Raw genomic sequence first — 20,189 nt, 5'->3', positions numbered from 1 at the left:
TGTTCTGGCTCTTTATACTAAATCTGGTCAGAATTCTGGAGAAAGTGGCCTTTTGGTATGGCAACTATGTTTTCTACCCTTCTAGAACATATGGTTTTACTTGAAGCATGCTAATTTATCTCTCTTTCACCAGGATTTTAGAACTGGGCAGAGACCTAGGTAGCAGAGTGCTGAGCTTTGAGCATTGGCATAAGGTTTCTGGGATGCCTTATCAGTTTCTCATCTAGAGTTCTTATAAACTGTGCACTTTGATTTGCAAGTAGAGAAGCTACACCATTCATTCAACTGACGTTCACAAGAGGTTGCCCTATGCTTAGTATTGAGCTATATATTAGGGATACAGAAAAAATAAGATACTCTCCCTGCTCCATGGAGCTTACAGTCTAGCAGAGGGAGATAGATAAGTGCAACAAGGTGTTTGAGGCACAGTAATAGTAGTCTTGGAAGGTACAAAGGTTGTACACAGGTAAGAGTGCTCTTTTCTGTTCTCTTTCTTCAACCAGGAAGGCATCATGACAGGTTGGTCAATGTTTGTCAGGCTGTTAAACTGAGGAAAGGGTCTCCCATGCAGAAGGAGCAGCATGAGCAAAGGCGTAATAATATAAAACAATCTGACAGAGTACAGGGTGAGCTGTAAGGCCCACATAAGACAGAAAGATTGGTTGGGTCTAGATGCAGGGGAAACCCCAGAGAGAGCCTTGGTCTGAGAATGTATACCCCTACCCCTGTTGAGCAGAAGAGCACCCTCCTCACATTCCTTTCAGTATACCTCTTGCAAATATGTTGAAGAGATTAATGTACTTTGCTAGAAAAGGGCACAGGTCCGCCCCAGAGCTGGAGGACTGGACATTACTGCTTCTGGGACTTAGGGAGAGCATGCTATATAGCCTTGCTTAACTTTGTTACAAATTGCCAGGTACTGCAGAGGGAGGCCTTGGTTAAATGGTTCTAATAAGTTATACTATTTGTGCCCTGGGGGAATGTTCCAAACAGAAATGGGGCCTCTTGTATTTTTTTAGTTAATAGAGAAAGTCTTTTTTTTTTTTTTTTTAAATTGTTTGTTTTTACTTTTGGCTGTGTTGGGTCGTTGTTTCGGTGTGCGGGCTTCTCATTGCAGTGACTTCTCTTGTTGCAGAGCATGTGGGCTCTAGGCGCACGGGCTCAGTAGTTGTGGCGCATGGGCTTAGTTGCTCCACGGCATGTGGGATCTTCCCGGACCAGGGATCGAACCCGTGTCCCAATCTGCATTGGCAGGCGGATTCTTAACCACTGTGCCACCAGGGAAGTCTGAGAAAGTCTTTTTTTAATTAATTTAATTTTTATTTTATGTTGGAGTATAGTTGATTTACAATGTTACATTAGTTTCAAGTGTACAGCAAAGTGATTCAGTTATACATATACATATATCCATTCTTTTTCAGATTCTTTTCCCATGTAGGTTATTACAGAATGTTGGGTAGAATTCCCTGTGGTATATGAGAGTCTTAATAATATCTTACCCAGACTATTTCACGAGTTTAGACCAAAAATTTCTTTTGGTTTTCTAGGGCAAGTTGTGTATGTTTTTACTGAGATAATCATTGTATTTTTATTTAATCTTGGTGAAATAGTTGATGACCTGGTGATCAAAGCATTAAAATGTTTTTGAATAGGTAGTATTAGATGCTTTCTAAAAAAATTAACATACAGTAAAATTGAGGGGTTTTGAAAGGGGTGCATAGTTCTATGAATATGGGTTTGTGTAACCACCCTACAATAAAGATACAAAGCAGATTCATTACCTGCTCCCCCCACCAAAAAAAACTCCTTCAATCCCTTACCTTAATCCTGACCCCCTAGCAATCACTGTTTTCTGTTACTATAATTTTATCTTCTGGACGATGTTCTATGAATGGAATCATACAGTATGTAACCTTTTGAAACTGGCTTCTTTCACTCAGTATAATGCCTTTGAGATTCATCCAAATTGTTGTATGTATCAATAGTTCATTCTTTTTTTATTGGTGAGTTGTATTCCATTGTATGTTTGTTGATTCATTGACGTCTTGAAGGACATGTAGGTTATTTCCAGTTTGCAGTGATTATGAATAGAACTGCTATAAACATTTCATGTACAAGTTTGTGTGTGAACCAAAGTATTTATTTTCTATGGTAAATAACTAGGAGTAGACTTGATGGGTCATATGGTAAGGATATGTTTAACTTTATGAGAACCTGCCAAACTGCTTTCCATAGTGCTTTTATCATTTTACATTCTCAGTTGCAGTGTATGAGAATTCTAACTGCTCTAGGTCTTCACCATCACTTGGTATTGTTGTTTTTAAATTTTAGCCATTCTATGGATAAAGAAGATGTGATATACATATACAATGGAATACTACTCAGCCATAAAAAGAGATGAAATCTTGGGACTTCCCTGGTGGTCCAGTGGTTAAGACTTCGCCTTCCAATGTGGGCGGTGTGGGTTCAATCCCTGGTGGGGGAGCTAGGATCCCACATGCCTAGGGCCAAGAGAGCCAAAACATAGAACAGAAGCAATATTGTAACAAATTCAATAAAGACTTTAAAAATGGTCCAGATCAAAAAAAAAAGAGAGAGAGAGAGATGAAGTCTTGCCATTTGCAACAATATGGATGGAGCTTGAGGGTATTTTGCTAAGTGAGCTAAGTCAGATGGAGGAAGACAAATGCCATATTTTTTTCACTCATATGTGGAATATAAAAAGCAAACAACAACAACAAAAATAAATGAACAAACCAAACAAAAACAAGCATGTAGATACAGAGAACAGAGTAGTGGTTACCAGAGGAGGAGGCAGTTGATAGGGGAGGGTGAAATGGGTAATGGGGATCAACTGTATCGTGACAGATGGAAACTAAATTTTTGATGGTGAGCACACTATAGGGTTGACAGAAGTAAAAATATAATGTACACATGAAACTTAAATAATGTTATAAACCAATATTACCTTAATAAAAAATAAATTTAAAAAATAATGAACCAAATAGCAAATCTGTTTATAAAAAAGTATTATGTGATCAGAATCTTCTAAAAAATTAGTTCACATGTAATTTTATTTATTAGTTAAGGACTTATATTTGTATAAACATATCTACTGTGGGAATACATAGAAGCAGAGTGGTGGAAAGAATTGAAAACAAAATTTTTTTTAGCCATTCTAATATGTAGTGATACCTCATTGTGGTATCTCATTTCTCTAACAGCTAATGATGTTGACCATCTTTTCATGTTTATTTGCAGCCACATATCCTCTTTGGTGAAATGTCCAGGTCTTTCCATTTTCAAATTGTGGTATTTCGTTTTTCATTATTGAATTTTGACAGTTCTTTATATATTCTGGATATGGATTCCTTTTTGCATGAGTTTTCTTTACAGAAATTGAATGACTGAAGATGGAAAGGGTGTAGTGTGTAGTTATTAAAGCGGCTTGCTTATATTTCCAGATTATTCTTAAATCATAGTTTACGCCTCATGCTTTTACAACTGTCAGACTTTTTCTTTAAGAGCCAACCTGTGCTTTATGACCCAGGGGTTTTTCTCACAGTTCTACAGTGGGTTTTCTCACAATTCTACATTCTAAATTCTCAGAGTTTAGAAATGTTAAACAATTGAATTGATGTACTGTGATTTCCCCGTCTGAAATCCTCTCCCTAGATATAAATTGCTCTTTTGAAAATGAGAAAGTATTATTTCCAGTGAGTGGAGGAAGGGTAGAATTCGATGAGGTCAGAGAATTAGGCCAGAACCTGATCATATAGGACTATATATAGGCCATGGATTTTATTTCATGTGCAAGAGGAAGTATTTACAGTCTAATGAGGAGAATTTTTAAAGACCCGCCCCACCCCGGCCCGCCCACTACATTATAGAATGGATTGGAAAATGGATTGTAGGGAGCCAAGGATTGTAGGGAAACCATATTAGAATGAATGGTCATCCAAGTGAGAGATGATGGTAGTTTAAGAAAGGGCCGGGGGGGCTTCCCTGGTGGCGTAGTGGTTAAGAATCCGCCTGCCAGTGCAGGGGACACGGGTTCGATCCCTGGTCCAGGAAGATCCCACGTGCCGTGGAGCAACTAAGCCCATGTGCCACAACTACTGAAGCCTGTGCGCCTAGAGCCCACAAGCCACAACTGCTCAGCCCGTGCACCACAACTACTGAAGCCCACTCACCTAGAGCCCGTGCTCTGCAGCAAGAGAAGCCACCACAGTGAGAAGCCCGCACACCGCAACGAAGAGTAGCCCCCGTTCACCGCAACTAGAGAAAGCCCGTGTGCAGCAATGAAGACCCAACGCAGCCAAAAAGAAATAAATTTTTTAAAAAAGAGAGAGAGAGGGCTTCTCTGGTGGCGCAGTGGTTGAGAGTCCGCCTGCCAATGCAGGGGACACGGGTTCGTGCCCCGGTCTGGGAAGATCCCACATGCCGCGGAGCGGCTGGGCCTGTGAGCCATGGCCGCTGAGCCTGCGCTTCCGGAGCCTGTGCTCCGCAACAGGAGAAGCCACAACAGTGAGAGGCCCGCGTACCGCAAAAAAAAAAAAAAAAAGAGAGAGGGAGAGAGACTGAGAAAGTAGGAAAGCCAGGAGAGAGTGGTATTCTAGAAGCCAAGGGGAGGACAGTGTTTCAAAAAGGAAAGAATTGAGATGCTTGTCCAATTTCTTTCATTCATCAAGCAAACATTCTTGAGTACTTTTCACTTTATAAGACTCCATGGATAGGCCCAGCAGTGATCAGGACAGATAAAGTAGTCCACTCTATCTCTAAATATATTGGGTTGGCCAAAATGTTCGTTCGGGTTTTTTGTAGGGTGTTACGGAAAAACCCGAACAAACATTTTGGCCAACCCCATATATATAGAGTCTACATATATATTTTAAGGATTTCAGTGGAAGCTATATAGGGATTTTGAGGGCCCATCTATATTCGGTTACGATATTTAAATTTCAGAAAGTTGCCTTGAACACTTTAACACTCATGATTCCATAGTATTCCCAGTTTCTGTTACTAGAATAGAAGGTTTGGTATGCAAATTCATGTGATCCAGAATAACAATATTATTATAGATACATAGGTCATTTAAAGGCTAAATGAAATGCAGAGGCAACTGTAGTGTAGAGGTTACTTACACAAACATGTGCAAGTTACTTTAATTCTCTGGACCTCAGTTTCTCCATCTATAACGTGAGGATGAGGAACTAGTTTATTTCTAAAGCCTCTTCTGGCTCTGAAATTTAATGACTCCATAGTCCAGGACCAACTAATCAGAGAAGTCACAAATAACTGAGGTAATGCAACAAACACATCAACTTTCAATGTCTGTAATATCCTTTTCAGTGACTCCTTCAGTAGCCAGATCACCCTCTAATTGAGTGTCTGATGGTGGAAGCACAGGATTTTGATAGTTGAAAGCTACACTAATGAAAGTCCCTGGGAGTGCCTTTGGAATAAACCCAAAGATAATTTTATATATATACATACTTTCCTAAAGGAGATTTTGATGACTCTGGTTTAATGGTTTGGTATAATTGTACTGTGTATATTTTCACTTTCACAAATCTTTTACGTATTTTAATCTCTTCAGTCTCACAACAGTCCTGAAAGATGAATATCTTTGGCTTTATAGACGAAGAAACTGAAGCTTAGAGAGATTGTCACACAGCTAAAATAGTGATTACCAGGGATGCACAGCTGGGGTTGCTTTTGACTTTATAATAACAATAAAAATAAATAAACAAAAAAAAACTTAAAGGGCAGTTTGCTGCAAAAGCTTAATAAGTAAATTTTTAGTTCTCTAACCTAAGCAGCGATCTCCAAAACCAAAAGTAAATGTAGAGGGGAGCAATCAGGCACTGAGGAAAGCCATATAAGCGCGACTATAGGTGTTTTTCTGCACCTGACTGGCACGCAAACCCAGTAGGCCCAGGCATGAGTTAGAAGCTCACTCCGGTCAGTTACCACCTTTCTTCACAGGTATCCTGAATTTTAGAGTATATGGGGCACTTTCTCATACATTCCTGTTTAGTCCTCATAGGAACGTTTCAGGGGGAATCACTGTGCTCATTTTACTGATGGGTATCCTGAGACAAAACGGTGATGATATAATAATAGTAATAATAATATCGCACATTTATTGAGCTTTTATTGTGTGCCAGGAACTTAATGTATATTAAGTTTGTTCTAAGCACTAAGTATGTTACATGTATGAACTCAGTCCTCACAGCAACTTTGTGATGTAAGTAGTATTATTACCTTCATTTTACAAATGAGGGAACTGAGGCCATACATTTAGTAAATGTAAAAGCTGAGATTTGAATCCAGACAGAGATTTGACTTCATAGCTCATTCTCTTAATCACTATACTTCTAATCATTTCACAAGTCATCATTTCAAGTCATTATGCTGTGCACCTTAAACTTATACAGTACTATATGTCAATTATGCCTCAGTAAAATTGGGAAAAGTTATAAATATAACTTGAATACATTTTGATATTAAAAAATCACTATTTACTGTATTTTTTTTTCTTTTTTTTTTTTTTTTTGCGGTACACGGGCCTCTCACTGCTGTGGCCTCTCCCGTTGCGGAGCATAGGCTCCGGACGCGCAGGCTCAGCGGCCATGGCTCATGGGCCCAGCCGCTCCGCGGCATGTGGGTTCCTCCCGGACCGGGGCACGAACCCGTGTCCCCTGCATCGGCAGGTGGACTCTCAACCACTGCGCCACCAGGGAAGCCCCAACTGTATTACTTTTTGATAGATCACAGCCTGAGATCACAAGCCTAGCTTAACCCTCACCAATTTTGTATAAAAGCTGGAAGTACGGATGTGGAATGTGCGTTGTAGGCTTCTATTGAACACCCAAACCTAGGAGGGAAAGCTCATATCATCTTAATAGGCAGGAACATCAGGGTGACTCAGACAAGGCAATAAACAATCTTTTATTTGGCACCAAGTTCCAGTTTACAGGATGTGAATGAGGCAGCTTAGCAGCAAAACATGAAAAAAAGACTGAGAGATTTGAGTTACTATATACTCAGGACTGATTAATAATATTAATCCATTATCTTTTATGCAGTCATATATATAGTATTATACTGTCACAAATACAGACACCCTAAAGGTGATAAATCCAATTTGCATTCATTAAAATCACAGTATACAGGTCCAGTAATTAGGACTCTGCACTCTCACTGCCGAGGGCCTGGGTTCAATCCCTGGTTGGGGAACTAAGATCCCATAAGCTGTGCGGCGCAGCCAAAAAATATATACATATAAAAGGGAGTAGGGGAAATACACCCCCTCTGTTACGTACTCATCAATCCACACTAGATTGTGAGCATCATATTTTCATAAGATCCTTACAAGCAGGAACATGTCCAGAGGAGAAGGCAGATGACCAGTGTGATAAGAGGACTAGAAATCCTATACTGTGTAAGTCAGTTTTGGGGACTAGGGATATTAAACTCCGAAGGCTGAAAACTCTTGGTGGAAATAAGGAGGGAGCAGGCTGGTTCAGGTTGGGCAGTGTCCACAGATTGAATAAAGATCAATATGGGTTTTTTTCTTTTTTTGTTTGTACCACATGGCTTGTGGGATCTTAGTTCCCTGACCAGGGATTGAATCCAGGTCCCTTCAGTGAAAGTGCCAAATCCTAACCTCTAGACTGCCAGGGAATTCTCAAGATTGGTATGTTTTTACTACAGGGAGCCATGTTTAAGCTTCAGGAGCCATAGTAACTACTCTCAGCCCTTATGAATCCATGTGGTATAGCACCTCTGGTTCACTTCATCCCCAGCCCTCATCACCACCACTATCACACAGATGAGCAGCTTCTGCTTTTCTAGAACAAGGCCATCTTACTGGTCACGTTCATAGTTCCAGAGGCACAGAGAAGTCCTCAAATATTTATTTAGTGAATAAATGTCAAGAGATGATTTGAAGTAAGAATTATTAAATAGTGAATCAATGTCTACTTTATACTTCCAAATTCAAAAATACTTGTGTAGAGGCATAATGTGGGGATCCAAGCTATCTATTAATGAAATATATGTTTACGTTTTTTTTCAGAGAAGACTCCTCAGAATCAACCAACTCTTTTTTTCCCTAAATGAACAAGGAATCCTTAAAAGTTCCCATTAACAATCCAAATAGGACAAACCACAAATCTGCAGGTTTTTTTCTCCAACTGGAAAACCTAAATTTGCATGAATATGAAAACTGTTTTCATTGCAACTTGAAACTTCATTCCTAGTTCAAAGATTTCTACGTATAAGAGACTGGAAGGAACTAGGGACTTTGGTCTGAAACTTTATGTTCTTACCCCCACCTGTTGAGTGATGGGATAATATTTTCCCTGAATTCATTTCCTGTGGCATTCAGTTAATTGTAATTTGTGAACCATTTCATCTGTGTTTCCAGGCCTAAGCAGTTAATGGTGGTAACATTGTCTTTTTCCCATCTTTCATTCAGTGACATACAGGGATAATTTCCAAACATTCAGTTAATACCAGTCTTGTAAATTGCTCGCTTGCTTTCATTCAACTGATGTCATTTTTTAGAAATGTCCTCTGTGGAACTCCATGTGTGGCCTCTGGAAATGGATTTTTATGGTGGTAAGTGTAGAGGAGGAAGAATATATTAGTAGAGGAGAAATCCTATGACTTTTACTTATTTCTGTTTGAATTCTATATTCACAAATGAAATTTTGAGGGTACCTGTTCCCAATTTCATTTCTGCTACACCACCTGATGCCTTCATTTCAGATAGTGGCAACCTATAAAACCGAGTGCAGTCAGTACTTAGACTATGCAACTGATCAGTGAGTTAGAACCAGCAATCCAGTTGAAACAGATCCCCTTTGTTTTTGATACCCTTTAGCCAGCCAAGTTCCAGATTGCCTGAGCTGTCAGCATAATTTTGGTCTAGTGAGCAGCTGTACTCTCCATTTCTTAAATCTGGCCTTCATCACAGTCTGAAAAGCAGGTTTTGATAAAAATCAGTTTCCAAATGTAATTTGCGTAACCTGAGCCCTTGGAATGGGTAAAATGCTCTTTGTGGGGTTGGGGAGGTATTTTTGTAACAGCAGTGCTGAGTGGAGGTATGACAGTAAGATGCATTTCAACAACAGGTTTTGGTCTGCATTTAACCAAGTTAAGGTAGAACTGGTTGCTAATATGAAGGTACTTAGTGCTCACTCACAGCATGGTAAGAATACATCTAGTTACACAGATTTTGTTGTGACTCCAGTTGTTTCTTTGGTTAAAAAAAAAAGAAAGGCAGCAGCAGCACTGAGGCTCAATTTTGATACATACCATCCTTCTCTTCCTGTACCCCACCCCCATAGGAGGTAGTTTGTATAATGGGAAGTCTGTCTGGAAAAGTAGTAAGGTTGAGGTTCAGATCCATCACTGACTAGCTGTGTGACCTTGGGTAAATCGCTTTCCTTTTCTGGCACTAGGCATGTACCTTTATCTTTTTCTTAATAAAAATAAAATACATAAGAAAAATTTTAATGTTTAATTTTTTTACATTTCATTACTTTTTATTTTGAAAGTATGTCTGGATTACAGTTCTTAATCCTCTTAAAAGGCTTTATTCTTATGTTTATCTTCTTTAAATGCATATGAATTTCTCCTGGTTAAAAAATAAACATTTGCTTAAATCTGTTGCTTCTTCCTGCAAAATGTTTTTCTATCACTCTTGGAGTGATAATAAAATACTAATTTTATATCTTTACCACTCAACCTGTTTTTAACTGAATCTGATTTTTGTTCTAACCAGTTCACTGAAACTTCTCATCAGTGATCTTTGAGCCTTTTCTTATTCCTCACACTTTTTGACCTGCATTGTGTTTGACAGTGCTCTTCTTCTTTGTGAAACCCTTTTTGTCCCTTATCTTTCTCACAATCATGGGTTTATATTCTACCTGTTTCTTCTTTGATCATGTCATCTCACTTTCTTTCCCTAACTTCTTACCTTCCCCTCTCTGTGTCTCCATTTTACCTTCCGGCTACTTCTCCGCACATCCCCTTCCTCCTTGGAAGCCATAGCTTCAACCCTCCCTTGGGTTGATGACTCCCAAATCCTTCATTCTAGCCTGAACCATTGTCCTCTAAGTAACTGCCTTTGGAAGACTTCTGTTTGACTTGCCCATCATCCTCTGTTAAACTGAAGCCATTGATTTTTGTCCCTCACTTAGCTTTTGCTTTACTCTTTTCTATTAGTGATATCACATTTCTCACAGCCACCTTGGTTTAGAACCTCGAGTTCATTTTTTAAACACTTTCCTATCCCGTCCTCCCCTCATCCCCCCTCTGGAATCTAGTCAGTCAACAAGCCATCTCTAGGGCTCCTGTGCTTTCTTTTCACTTCCATTCAGCCATTCCTTTGTTATCATTCCTGTTACCTAGATGCCCATGCCATCCATCTTGTGGCAACCTGCACATCATTGTGAGGTTAATATTCCTAAAAATACTGCTTTGATCCAGACATACCTCTATTTTAAAATCTCAGTAGCCTTTTATCAGTAGGATAAAATCAATTGCACTCTGTTCCAAACTAGCTTTCTGGACTTATCTCTGACCATTCCTCTCTACTTAACTATAATATCCTATGCAGTTCCTTCAAACACACCTTACGTTTGTGTTCTTTCATTTTACTATTGATGATGTCCTTTTCCTTTCCTGAAGTGCTCTGCTATCTTTTGTTTTCAACCTTTTTATTGTGAAATATAACACTTAGAGAAAAGTAAATAAAACACAAATTTACAGCCTAATGAATTAATATAAAACAGGCACCACTCAAATCAAGAAATAGAACCTTGACAGGATCCAAAAGCTTCTCTCCACCCCAGCACTCTCTTCACTCTGTGTCTCTTTCCCCTCTATTGCTTGTTTGTTATTGTTGTTGCTGTTGTTGTTTTAACTTACTTAATACAAATGGAATCCTACAGTATGCATTCTTTTTTTCCTGGTTTCTTTTACCCCACACTGTTTGTATGCGTCATCTATGCTGTTGCAGTAGTTCAAATATCTTTACTGCTGTAAAGTATTATATTGTACGAATTACACTGTTTATCTACAGTAAGTTGATGAATGTATGGTAATTTTTAATTTGGGACTTTTATAAAGCATGCTGCTGTGAACATCCTTGAACTTGTCTTCTAATACACATGTGCATGTATTTCTGTTGGGTATGTACTTGGGAATGGGTCATAAGATAAGGTGTATCTTCAACTCTAATAATGACACACTTCCATAGTAGTTGTACCAGTAAAACACTTCTACCAATGGTATGTGAAAGTTAGTTTTTCCAAATTGCCACCATAGCTTGAAGTCATTTTTAATTTTTAGCCATTCTAATGGATGTGTAATAGTGTATCACTGTGGTTTTAATTTGCATGTCTTAATTTGCATGTCTTTGATTGCTGATAGGTTTGAACATCTTTTCATAAGTTTATTGAGTATATGGATAGCCTCCTTTGTGAAATGCCTGTTCAGGTCTCTTGCCCAGTTTTCTACTGGGTTGCTTTTTTCTTATTGATGTAAAGGAATTTTACATGTTCTGGATGTGAGCACTCTAGGTTGTGTGTATTGCTTATATTTTCTTTCACACTGTGGCTTGCCTTATCACTCTCTTGAAGTTCTTCATTTTAATGTAGTCCAATTTTATTAATGTTTTCCTCTATGTTTGTGCTTTTTATGGCCTGTTTCAGAAATCTCTTCCTATCCCAAGATCATGAAGATATTCTTCTTTATTATCTTCTGAGTGGTATATTATTTTGCTTTTTTTTTTTTTTTTTTTGGTGCGCGGGCCTCTCACTGCTGTGGCCTCTCCCGTTGCAGAGCACAGGCTCCGAACGCGCAGGCTCAGTGGCCATGGCTCACGGGCCCAGCCGCTCTGCGGCATGTGGGATCTTCCCGGACCGGGGCACGAACCCGCGTCCCCTGCATCAGCAGGCGGACTCGCAACCACAGCGCCACCAGGGAAGCCCTTATTTTGCTTTTGATACTTGGGTCTGCTATCTACTTGGAATTAAATATTTTGCATGGGGTGAGGTAGGATCAAGTTTCTTTTTTTTTTTTCCATATTAGGTATCTGATTGTCCCAACATTGTTCATGGAAAAGAATTGTATTTTCCTCACTGCTCTGCAGTGCCACTCATATCATAAATTAAATATCCATATATGTATGATGATGTTGTAGGATTCTCCATTCAGTTCCTTTGGTCTGTTTGTCTACCTGTGAGCCAGTAAAAGATATCTTAATTACTATAGCTTTAAAATGAATATTGGTATGTGGTAGATAAAGTCATCTTATTTTTTCTTAAGTATTTGTGCTATTTTTGTTCTTTTGCATTTACATATACATTTAAAATTAGCTTGTCAGGTATACACACACAGACACACACACACACAGAACTGGGATTTTGAATGGAATTTTACTGACTGTAGATCTTTACAATAATAACTCTTCCAATCTGTGATCATAACATACCTGTCCATTTACTGAAATCTTCTTCAATTTATCTTAGAAATATTTCACATTAAATAAGTATATTAAAATTTTTACATAGAGATCTTATATGTCTTTATTAGATTGCAACCTAGGTATTTTATATGTTTAGGTATGTTACCTAGTTAGGTATGTTTATATGCTATTGTAAATGGCATCTTTTGAAATTTCATTTCTGTTTGTGGCTGGGATAGAAATATAGTTAGTTTTTGTATTTTTTTTTAAATTTTACTGTGCTTGCTAGAACCTCCAGTACAGTGTTGAATGAAGGTATTGATAATGGGCCATCCTTGTCTTCCAATCTCAAAAGAAAAGGTTTTTTAAAGCATTTCACCATTAAGTATGATATTTGGTACAGGTTTGTTTAGATAGTCTTTATTATATTAAGCAAGTTTATTTTCTATTCCTAATTTGCCAAGAGTTTAATAATAATAATTTGATATCTGTCAAAGCCTTTTCTTTTTTTTATTAAAGCACTATTTATTGCTTTTAAGATGGATTGTTTTTAAACAAAATACTTTCCAGAATGTTTCATAAGTTGCAATTTTTTATCAGGTTCTGATCTTACAGGAAATGTATCTTTAATAACAGTGGCACAACTGACATTTATTGTATTTACTGTATATTAGGAATTGTATTAAGCAGTATAGTGTAGTATGAAAGGTCTCAGATCCTAGTTCAAGATTGTCTGCTTAGAATCCTGGCTCTGCTGCCTACTAGATAGCTAGGTCCTGTTGAGGACCTGGGGCATATTTTTTTATCCTATGTGTGCCTCAGTCTTTTACATCTACAAAATGGGGATAATAGAGTTGTGAGGAATGAGCGAATTATTATATGTGACACATATAGAACAGAACTTGTTACATAATAAGCACCAGGTACACGATGACTGTTGTCATATACCTATAATTGTTTATTCCCTAGCAACTGCATGAGGTGAGTACTATTGTTATCTCTATTTTACAGTTGATAATAAGACTTAAGAGAACTGAGTTGTGTGTCCACAGTTAACAAAGCTAGGATGTGGCAGAGCTGGAATTCATACCCAGTGTGTCGTAACCACAAAATCAGTGTATTTTAAACTTTTTACAATTTGATCCATAGTACATTGTAATCCACTGCACACATGTACACACAGACATAAAATGCACACACCTTAATTGAAAGGAAGGTTTCACAATATTCACCCTTACTACATGTGATGCACTTTGATATTTTCTCTCATTTCTTCTAAAAACGCTAGTCGTGATGCTATGGGTTATGACATAATTTCGAAAACACTGCACTAAGCCATAGTATTTATTCATTCATTCATTCATTCAACAAGATGAGCTTCTTCTGTGTAGCAGTCATGGTACCAGATGTTACTGTTAATGGTTTTGTTTTTCTTTTAATATATTTATTTATTTATTTTTGGCTGAGTTGGGTCTTTGTTGCTGCACGCAGGCTTTCTCTACTTGCAGCTACCGGGGGCTGCTGTTCGTTGCGGTGCGCAGGCTTCTCATTGCAGTGGCTTCTCTTGTTGCAGAGCACGAGCTCTAGGTGTGCGGGCTTCAGTAGTTGTGGCTCACAGCCTCTAGAGTGCAGGCTCAGTAGTTGTGGTGCACGGGCTTAGTTGCTCTGCAGCATGTGGGATCTTCCCGGACTAGGGCTCAAACCTGTGTCCCCTGCATTGGCAGGTGGATTCTTAAGCACTGTGCCACCAGGGAAGCCCACTGTTAATGTTTTCGATTGAGACTTAATACTGCAGTATAATCTTGGTTAGGTGTAACTAAGGGGTCCTGCCACTTTTATAAGACAAGAAGAACCTCAGTATTGTAAAATTCTGGTCAGATTGACGACCAGATAGATTCATTTATAAATATCCTTGTATTCATTTACTTTTTGTTCTTGCTAAATGATGTAGAAACAGGAACATCGATTTGTGTGAGCGGGCGCGTGTCATTGGTACCCTGAAGAGATGTTGCTAGGGCTCTTACCTGGTTCCGATTGTTATTAATCTTCTAAGCCAACCATATCAGCTGCTTATTCATCATTTTCATTATTTCCTTTGAACTTGATGTTTCTGCCTCTGAAGATTAATCTGTGTTCATAGTGACCCTAACCGAGCTCTGTATTAGCCCTTCTCTCTCTACACAAGAGTGTTAATGTGTGAAGAAATGAAAATTATATGATAGTTCCTGTTACCTGCCTTAGAATCATTTCTGATTAAAAATAAATTCTTAAGATTGTTTCTAAGTTTTGAAAGACTATAGCAAAGACAAGCATGTTACCTTCCTTTCTAACAATGCCCATGTGTGGTTACATTTATTTCTCATGAGTAACCAGCAAGCATCCTTGAGAACATCTTGCAGGAGAAAAATTCTGGGCAAATCATGACTGTTTTACATATAGAGGGGTAGGACATAACTTGATGTTGTATCTGTGGATATTTCTGTGTAACTCATCTTGAGTTAGTCTTGCTGAAGATTAGTAAACTATATTGGCTATTCTAGAAATGAATGAGATTGTTTTGAGGAAAACCCAAGTTAGAGGTTTCTAGCGCCAAAATTGAGACATTACTTTATATGCCAGTTGTTTCTTCTGCTTATACCCTCCTCTCCTTTCACTTGTCTAACTGATAGGCATACTTCAGAATTCACCTCCTCTAGGAAATCTGTTATTACCTTACCCTGCCACCAGACTGACTGAATACTCCTCCTTTGTGCTAGTGGAATTTTTCAAGTTTTTTTAAGTTACAAAAAAAAAAAAAGACAGTCAACAATATTGTCTAGTACTTTAGAGTTCATAAAGCTGTCTCATTCTAATACAGACCATGAGGAAGCTAGAGCTCCATGTCATTTATAGGTCATCTGTTAGCTCATTGATTCTCACAACAGTTCCTTGAAGAAGGTAGTATGATCCACATTTTATATAGACTAGAAACTGAGGTACCTCTGGAGAGGTTAAGAAGCTTTCCAAAGTCACACAGGAAGTAAGTCATAGAGCCTAGATTTGAACCCAAGGATTCTGACTTTAGAGACCAAGTTCTTAATCTCTATGTTCTACTGCCTCTGCTCAGAAGATTTTGGAGAGCTGACAGTTGTCTCTTTCCTTTCCATCATTGAGTTGAGACTTACCTTGCCATGGGGCCCGAGTTCAACTCTACCTCCCCACCCAATCCTCTTCCCTTGACTGCCAGGCAAATCTGTTTACCTAATGCCAGTCTTCTCAATTAAAGTTTAAAGTTCTTAAAAACTGTCTTAGTGTTCACCCTCCTCTCTTCTCTTACTCATGGGGAGGAGAGCAAAAGAAGAAGTTTCCAATAGTTTTTACTTTAATGTTTGATTTTTTTCCCCTTCATTCATCAATCTTCAGAATACTGAATTGGTGTCCTAGAAACCTCCAATGGTAACTAATGAAGTTTTTCTTTTTAATATTATTATGAACTCATTGATTTTTATATCTGAAGTGTTTTAATCCATTGCCATCATTCTTTTTGATGCATAGTCTGCTCCATTTAAGGCCAATGGGAGGCTTTTATGTTGCTCCCTGTATCCTTTTGACATAACCCCATTATTAGTCTTGGGTAGTACAAGACTCATCTTGTATACATTCTGCCTCAAACCTGAAATCAACCATTTCTCTTAGGAGTCCTGGCTCCTGTTCATAGGAAATGGTATTTTTAGAGTACACTGTCTGAGCCCTTTTACCTTCTAGTATTCCTGATCAAGACAAACATTGAACTTCTCTGATAAATTAGTAAGAGTCTTCTCTCCTACTGTTTTTTAACCCATTGCTATTTTTGTAGATAGCAAGCTGCCTTGTTCAGAGTTTTAAATACCTATCATTTTTCAAACCCTCAGATTTTCATCAACAACTCTGTCTGTTATCTTACTGAGCACTACAGTTACTAAGAGCCATAGTTTCTACTTTGTTTTTGTTGCTATTGTTTCTGTTGGTGGTGGTGTTTTATATATATATATTTTTTTTAATTCAAGTATGGTTGATTTACAATATTAGTTTCAAGTGTACAACATAGTGATTCAATATTTTTGTAGATTATACTCCATTTAAAATTATAAAATATTGGCTGTGTTCCCATAGTCTCTACTTTGAAGTGCTTATTTGCCTGATTTTTTTCCCCGTTATATTTTCAGGTAGACTAACAGATTAAGAACATTGAATAGATTAAGAGTGCTATATGGTTATGAACATCTCCTTTGTTTTGTTAGGCTCACTAGTAAAAGAATACTGTAGATGTAATGAATCTGAAATTTCAGATTTCATGTGAGGAATATAACATGATATCCTTATGTAAAAGATAGACAAATTTCAGTGAGGCATATAACATGATATCCTTATGTATAAGATAGAGAAATGTCTGGCCTAATTAACAGACAGAACTAGTTGAACAGCTGTTTCCAGCTGGTTAATTTGGTTAAGTCAGATTGAGAAGGGGCTCCAACAGCTTGCCTGAGGCCACATTTCTGTTGAATATTGTTTTAAGATTGGAAATGAAAATGATCTAATATTGACCATACAATATTAGAGAAAAGGAGGAGGAGTGAGAAATAACTAATATACTGGGTGGCAGGACCGGATCCCCAAAGAGTTCCATAGACCAGAATGACACATAGAATTTCTTATATAAAGATAAATTTGATCAAAGACAAGTGTAAAGTCCTACCATTGGGTTTAGAAATCCTACACTTCCCAAGAATGGAATAAGAAAGACATGCGTTAATGTTAATATGTGATAAATACTTCAGGATTTAGATGTCTGTGAACCAGATGTGAATTAAATGTCGGGGGGGATTGGAAATACATCAGTCTCAAAATCAGAAAGTCTTGAATTCTAATTTCAGTTCCACTCCTGATTATATAACCAATTAAATTTCCTTACCTCTTTAAGCTTCATTTTTTTCCCATTATAAAATGTGTAGCATTTTTATAGCATAGCATTGATAATTATAAAATACTATGTATATACTGGTGTTGATAGCTGCAGATACATAAACAAAACTAATTGAGTCTTAAATTGAGAAAATCAAACCATTTAGTTCTGGATACTTTGTTTTACGAGAAATTTTGATACTATATGATTAAGAATAAGAAATAGGAGAAGAAAAATTAGGAACCCCACTTATCTTTAAATCTCTGAATGCTTGGTATATGAACTAGGCTAGGTTATACATTTATTTTTTGCCCGTGAGCACGTAACTCAGGGCAATGAGGAAAGCTTCAGGTTAATAGACTCTGGCTCAGTGTAAAGAAAAGCTTTTGAACCATTAAAACTATCTAAAACGGAATGAATGGAATGAAGTACCTTACTGAGTCACTGGATATGTGCAAGTAGAGTTCCAACCCCTTGTCTTGGAATATCGTAGAGGGAGTTCATTTCATGCCTCAGATAAAGGTCTGTTGGAGCCAATTTCTAAGGCCCTTTCTTAACTCTTAAGATTCTTGATTCTGTAATATGGGGATAAAGATACCTCTCACAGTCATTGAGATGAATAAATAAGACAGTAAAAACTTCTTGAACACTGCATGGTACACGCTTGGTACTCACCGAATTTTCTTTGCCGTATCTATAAGATAAAAATAATCCATGCCCTGGTCTTGGTACAAGTGAGATAATGAATGTAAACATACTTTAAATACCCTTCAAGTCCTTTGTAAGAATCAGAGGTGCAGAAATCTCTATCTGACATCTGGACAAGCACCATTTGGGACAGTTTGCTTCTTTCTGTTTGTTCATTTACAAAGGGAGACCTTGGCTTTTTTTAAGCTGTGTGTGTGTGTGTGTGTGTGTGTGCGTGTGCATGTGCGTGTGTGTGTGTGTGTGTGTGTGTGTGTTTCCCAAGGGAAGGGCCTGACTTACCTGCGTAGAATGGATAGATTTGCCTTGCCGTGGCCACAGAGTATGTTGGTTAGGTACATAGACTTTGGGGGTTCCAGCCCTAGTTCCCTTTCTTACTAGATGGGTGACTGTTGAAGAGTGATATTACCTCATGAGCTTCATGAGTTTCCTCAGCTGTAAAATAAGGGTACCTCAGTTAGGTTTGTTGTGATGATTCAGCACAATAACACGTGTTAGGTGCTTGGCACAGATCAGAATCTTTGCAGGAGGTTTCTTTTTTCCTTTTTGTTTTTTTAATTGAGGTATATAGTTGATTTACAGTGTTCAGGTGTACAGCAGAGTGATTTGGTTATATACATATTTAGATTCTTTTCCATTATAGGTTATTACAAGACAATGAATATAGTTCTCTGTGCTACACAGTAGGTCCTTGTTATCTATTTTATATATAGTAGTATGTATCTGTTAATCCCAGATTCCCAGTTTATCCCTCCATCCTCCCTTTCCCCTTTGGTAACCAGAAGTTTGTTTTCTAAGTAATATAATATGTTATTTGTCTTTCTCTGCTGGAGGTTTCTTGGACCCGCTACCAAGGTCTGACATAGTTCACCAAGGCACTTTTTTTTGTCATATGCCTGTTCTTTGGCAGTTGCTTGGTCCAAAGTGGAATTTGCTTGGTCCAAAGAGGAAGTGAAGAGCTATATTCCAGCCTGAATTTCTGCTTTGACTAATTTGTTTGTTGCTAGACAGTGAGTTCCTTGACTGTGGGGATTATGATGATTTATTTCTGAATACCCAATACCTAGTACAGCGCCTGGACACAGAGTAGATGTTCTGCTGGAATGTAAGCTTCACCAGGGTCTTTTATTCATTGCTGTATCCATGCCTTACAACAGTGCCTAGAAGAGAATAGTTGCTCAGTATATATCTATTGGATGCGTGGATGGCTTAGCTGGGCATGGAAGCTTCTTCGCTTGTTAATAATTATAACTATCATTTATTGGGTATATACCATATGCTGGGCACTTACATACATGGTAAGTAATCCTTACCACCTTCCTACAGGGTAGAAGTGATGGGCTGTTGCTAAAGAAGGTAAGGGAGAAGGAGGAGTCAAAGATACCTTCCAGGTTTCTGACTTGGTTACTGGTCCAAGTGATGATGAAACTCAGAGGAAGAAATGTGAGTTCTTTTTTTAGTTAGGCTATGTTTGTGGTATCTACAGGTAGATGCAGGAGTCTGTTCCTACAACAAGGACTTTAAAGATGCCACCTCTTTGCCAGTTAGCCTGGAGAGGGTAATGTTCTGGGTCTATCCAGGGTTGCTAATTTTAGATCTGCAGGCTTAAAGCCATTATTTCCACTGTGTTCTAACTTGCATATGTTCAGTTTCTGTTCCAGATGATCGGGCTGAACAACGAACCTGTCTCATTTGTGGGGACCGCGCCACAGGCTTGCACTATGGAATCATCTCCTGTGAGGGGTGCAAAGGGTTTTTCAAGCGGAGCATTTGCAACAAGCGGGTGTATCGGTGCAGTCGTGACAAGAACTGTGTCATGTCTCGGAAGCAGAGGAACAGATGCCAGTACTGCCGCCTGCTCAAATGCCTCCAGATGGGGATGAACCGGAAGGGTGAGTGGTGCTTGCGGCTCTGCTACCCACACTTCACCCATCACTTTATCTTTAGTGTCAGCCATTAAGCCTTGGAGTTATTCATTTCCCAAGCCTGCACTTGTACTGTGTACTCATAACCCAAAAATGAATCTTCCTACAGGGATCTCCCAGATTAGGTGGGAGAAAAGACTGGTGAGATGTTAAG

At 38.4% G+C, this 20,189-nt stretch overlaps 1 protein-coding gene across 3 annotated transcripts in view; it reads left to right on the top strand.

The window, feature by feature from the left end:
- NR6A1 (nuclear receptor subfamily 6 group A member 1) overlaps positions 1-20,189 on the top strand; it is a 205,513-nt gene that overhangs the window by 147,164 nt on the left and 38,160 nt on the right. For all 3 annotated transcript variants that reach the window (XM_012532795.3, XM_012532794.3, XM_033427218.2), the window contains one exon: positions 19,760-20,002. In XM_012532795.3, the coding sequence (XP_012388249.2) occupies positions 19,760-20,002 (243 nt within the window). The remainder of the gene's footprint in view (positions 1-19,759; positions 20,003-20,189) is intronic.

This window comes from Orcinus orca, chromosome 6 (assembly GCF_937001465.1).
Source record: "Orcinus orca chromosome 6, mOrcOrc1.1, whole genome shotgun sequence".
NCBI lineage: Eukaryota > Metazoa > Chordata > Mammalia > Artiodactyla > Delphinidae > Orcinus > Orcinus orca.
This window is presented reverse-complemented; position numbering and strand designations above follow the sequence as displayed.